This window comes from Ananas comosus, linkage group 23, assembly GCF_001540865.1.
Source record: "Ananas comosus cultivar F153 linkage group 23, ASM154086v1, whole genome shotgun sequence".
Taxonomy (NCBI): Eukaryota; Viridiplantae; Streptophyta; class Magnoliopsida; order Poales; family Bromeliaceae; genus Ananas; species Ananas comosus.
The window spans coordinates 1,277,054-1,281,135 of record NC_033643.1 but is presented as its reverse complement, the minus strand read 5'-3'; the positions used below and the strand labels follow the sequence as shown (position 1 = coordinate 1,281,135).

Below are 4,082 nucleotides of genomic sequence, written 5' to 3'. Positions count from 1 at the left end.
AAAACTTTAAATCGTTTCGGGATGGGTGCGGTGAAAAAAATTGAACGCTCCTATCAAATCCTCTGTCTTGAATTGGTCCCTAATAAATATTTAAATTTATAAAATAATTGTAAAATNATATATATATATATATATAGTACATCTCCCTTGCTTTCGAAAGTACGGATGCCTCCGTATTTGTAAGTTGTTTTCGATGATAGGACATCCGATTCGATGATCGGCTCCGGTAGGCATAATCTATGCTATTGGAACTATTTAGAAACCAAATTTTATAATTTTTCGACATCATTTACCAAGCGATCACAGGGTCTCAAAAATGATTATTTTAACGGCCGATGTGGCATGTTTTTAAGTTCAACGGTGTAGAACTATCCAAATTATATGAAACTTTAATAGAAAATTCTACTTAACATCAAGAGTAAAAACAATACTTCCGATTTGAAATTTAAGTCATTTACCATTATTTTTTATGAGATTTTTATTTTCAGCCGTTCATTTTGAGGCTCCTCGTTCACTAGACAAACGAAGTCAAAAAATTATGAAATTTGATTTCTAGATAGTTCCAATAGCGTAGATCATTTTTAACAGAACCGATCGCCGAATCGGACGTCCCATCATTGGAAACAACTTATAAGCACGGAGACCTCCATATTTTCGAAAGCATAGGAGCCTAGCTCTCTCTCTCTCTCTCTCTCTCTCTGTCTCTCTCTCTCTCTATATATATATATATATATATATATATATTTGAGACTGTTTTATCAGTCATTCGGGCAAATTTAAGATTCATCCAAACACAAATATTGTAGGCCGACAAGGAATAAGAAGAACAATTAACTACACCCGCTGCATTTATATTTTTATAATATACATCCAATACTATCAATTCAACTCCTAAATTACACTTTTAATAAACGCAACCGACAGTGACGCACACGCGATGTGGCAGGTCCAGATAATAGCTTCGCCAACTTGCCCATCAGAAACCATTTTTAGCACGTTGGATTTAGTGTCTCTTTCAGTCACAAAAGGAAATAAATATATTTCTCTCTCTCTATCTCTCCCTATAAATAGAGAGTACTAAATTGTCTAATTAAGCACCAGAGAGATCAAGATCACCTACTACTACATATCTCAATATAGAGTTATATAATTAACACGTAATATAGGAATGGAGTGCCTACAAGAGTGGCCGGAGCTCGTTGTTCCGGTCCAGGCGCTGTCAGAGAGCGGCGTATCGGCCGTCCCCGACTGCTACGTCAAGCCGCTCTCCGACCGCCCCACGGGGCTCTCCTCCCCTACCGGCCATGAACCGAACATCCCCATCATCGACCTCAGCGGCTTATCGGGCGGCGCCGTCGCGTGCCGCGCCACAATTCAGGCCGTGGCCGCCGCGTGCCGCGACTGGGGGTTCTTCCAAGTCGTGAACCATGGGATCGGCCCCGATGTCATCGGGCGTGTCCGTGCGGCATGGCGCGGCTTCTTCGACAGGCCGATGGAGGAGAAGCGGCGGTACGCGAACTCGCCGAGGTCGTACGAGGGCTACGGGAGCCGGCTGGGCGTCGAGAAGGGCGCCGTCCTCGACTGGGGCGACTACTACTTCCTCCACCTCCTCCCCGCGGAGATCAAAAGTCAGGTATCGAAAAATATAGCTGCAATTTTATTTTCTAAGAAGCTGCTACATCGCATGAGCGTTTGAAACGTCTGAATTCGAGACATTTTAATACGCCCAAAACATAAACAGAAATACATGCTATAAGAAGCTTCGCACGAATGTTAAAACAAGACACTACTGCATGATAAAAAAGTTTCTTTTATTTTTGTTTGGATTCAAAATTTTCTGTTCTTAAAGCATGTCGTGTGTATATATATATATATATATATATATATATATATAGTAGAAAGCGGAGTTTTAATATTTTATGCACAATATATGTATCCACAGGAGAAGCGCTGGCCAGAGAACCCAGCGTGGTGCAAGGCCGCGACTGAGGAGTACGGTCGGGAGGCGGCGAAGCTCTGCGGGGTGCTGACGAAGGCGATGTCGATAGGGCTGGGGCTCGACGCCGAATTCCTGGGGCGGGCGTTCGGCGGGGAGGACGAAGCCGGCGCCTGCTTGAGGGTGAACTACTACCCCAAGTGTCCGCAACCGGAGCTCACGCTGGGGCTCTCCGCGCACTCCGACCCCGGCGGCTTGACCGTCTTGTTGGCCGACGAGCGCGTCGCCGGACTTCAGGTCCGTAAAGGTGACTCGTGGGTCACGGTTAAGCCCCTGCCCGGTGCACTCATTGTCAACGTGGGGGACCAAATTCAGGTCAACGCTTCATCTCTCTCTCGAGAGAGAGAGACACGTGGTTTCTAAGTTTTTTATTTTTTTGTACGAATTCGGATATTACACCTTCATTCAAAGTCCATTCCACGATACCTTAACACTAATAAGATACCAGTAGTTTGGTAGCAGCACCATTTTGAACGCCGAGTTCTCCATTATTCAAATCGACCGACGCACTTATTCTTCAAACTAAACACATGAACATGTTGCCATTTTACATATAAATCTTACCATGCATGTACATACACAGGTACTGAGCAACGCGACGTACAAGAGCGTGGAACATCGGGTGGTGGCGAACGCGGCGGCGGAGCGCCTCTCCCTCGCCTTCTTCTACAACCCGCGGAGCGACCTCCCGCTCGGCCCCGCACGCGAGCTGGTCACGCCGGACCGCCCGCCGCTCTACCAGCCCATGACCTTCAACGAGTACCGGCTCTACATCCGGAAGAACGGTCCGCGGGGCAAACAGCAGCTCAAGTCGCTTTCTCGAGGCCAAGTTACAAATTAAATTGAATAAGCAAAATGCATATATATACTATTATATAGTATATATAGTCTTTGTACTATTCTGATACTACGAACACTACTTAGTTTCTGAACATTTCGCTGAAATATTTTAGTTCGAAGTACTAAAACAAGAAACTTATTAGTGTATAATATGAAAAGTTTAGAGACTAAAGTGCTGCGATATCACGATAGTGCGGGGACTATCATGCATTTTACATCAAATGTATTTGTGTTGATTGTAACAGCTCCTGTTATTGTACCATATCACATATTCCTAATGTTAATAAGCACATGCTTTGAATTTCGTGCGCCTGGTTTGTTTTCTCCCCCCTGGTAGAGTGTACCAATGATTTTGATCTTTTTTTTAAAAAAAATAATGCTAAAAATACATACTAGAAGATCTTCCTACTTGGACGAGTCAATTACAGATAATTTACGATGTCTTAAAACTAAGCTAAAATATCATACGCAACCTCTCTGTCATTTTGTAGAAGCTAACTCGTGAGTTATATTTGACCAATCTACTCATTAATTATTTAGTTAGAAAAAAAAATTAAAATCTCTATCCATTTAATCTAAGTTCACGCGCGCTCGTTTTCTCAATCTTAGTTGAGGAAAAATGGAGATACATATCTTTTAGGTCCCTTTCTTGAACAAATTTAATCACATGATTAAATTATTTCACCTAAAATTATGAGAATGAAATTAAAGTCAAAGCTCTCACGTTCGAAAAAAAATTGCAAGTCAGAGCCAAAAGAGACCGAATTTTTAATTAACTTTAATGGAAAAGAAAAATATAGCAACTTAATTTAATGGAAGTTAATTTTTAATTTTTAATTAACTTTAATGGAAGTTGAGAACGAGAGGGAAAGCCACGTGTCGAAATTATGGAGGCCAACTAAGTTGAGATTCCTCCATTTGGAGCAGATAAAAAAATTGAGACCAATTTGTAGCCCATGGAGTGGTTTAGGGAAAAGCCCATAATAGAGTTTCTGAATATAAAAACATAGAGTATAATTATACAAAAGATAGTAGAGTGTATATATATATAGAACTAGGCTGGAATACTATTAATAACACCAGTGACGTATTATTAAGTTTTCTATCCTTAAATTAAAACATGTGTTGTTAGGATGATGTGGGTCCTCTAAAATTGAGTGGGTGGTTGGTTGAATAGTATAATCGAACGGATGAAAATGATAAAAGAAGTAAATCTAACGGCAGAAAACTTGATAGTACCAAATGC

General features: G+C 41.4%; 1 protein-coding gene across 1 annotated transcript; it reads left to right on the top strand.

Moving 5' to 3' along the window:
- On the top strand, window positions 1,086-3,148 carry LOC109727879 (probable 2-oxoglutarate-dependent dioxygenase ANS). The gene is made up of 3 exons (XM_020258077.1): window positions 1,086-1,633; window positions 1,943-2,311; window positions 2,580-3,148. Exons 1-3 carry the CDS (start codon window positions 1,169-1,171, stop codon window positions 2,835-2,837), a joined length of 1,092 nt encoding a protein of 363 aa, XP_020113666.1. The 5' UTR covers window positions 1,086-1,168; the 3' UTR covers window positions 2,838-3,148.

What these genes read in the sequence shown, in the direction of transcription:
- LOC109727879 (XM_020258077.1), top strand. Translation starts at nt 1,169, where the DNA reads ATGGAGTGCCTACAAGAGTGGCCGGAGCTCGTTGTTCCGGTCCAGGCG. An exon ending in CCGCGGAGATCAAAAGTCAG is followed by an intron (nt 1,634 to 1,942) that starts GTATCGAAAAAT and finishes ATGTATCCACAG; the next exon opens with GAGAAGCGCTGGCCAGAGAA. An exon ending in ACGTGGGGGACCAAATTCAG is followed by an intron (nt 2,312 to 2,579) that starts GTCAACGCTTCA and finishes GTACATACACAG; the next exon opens with GTACTGAGCAACGCGACGTA.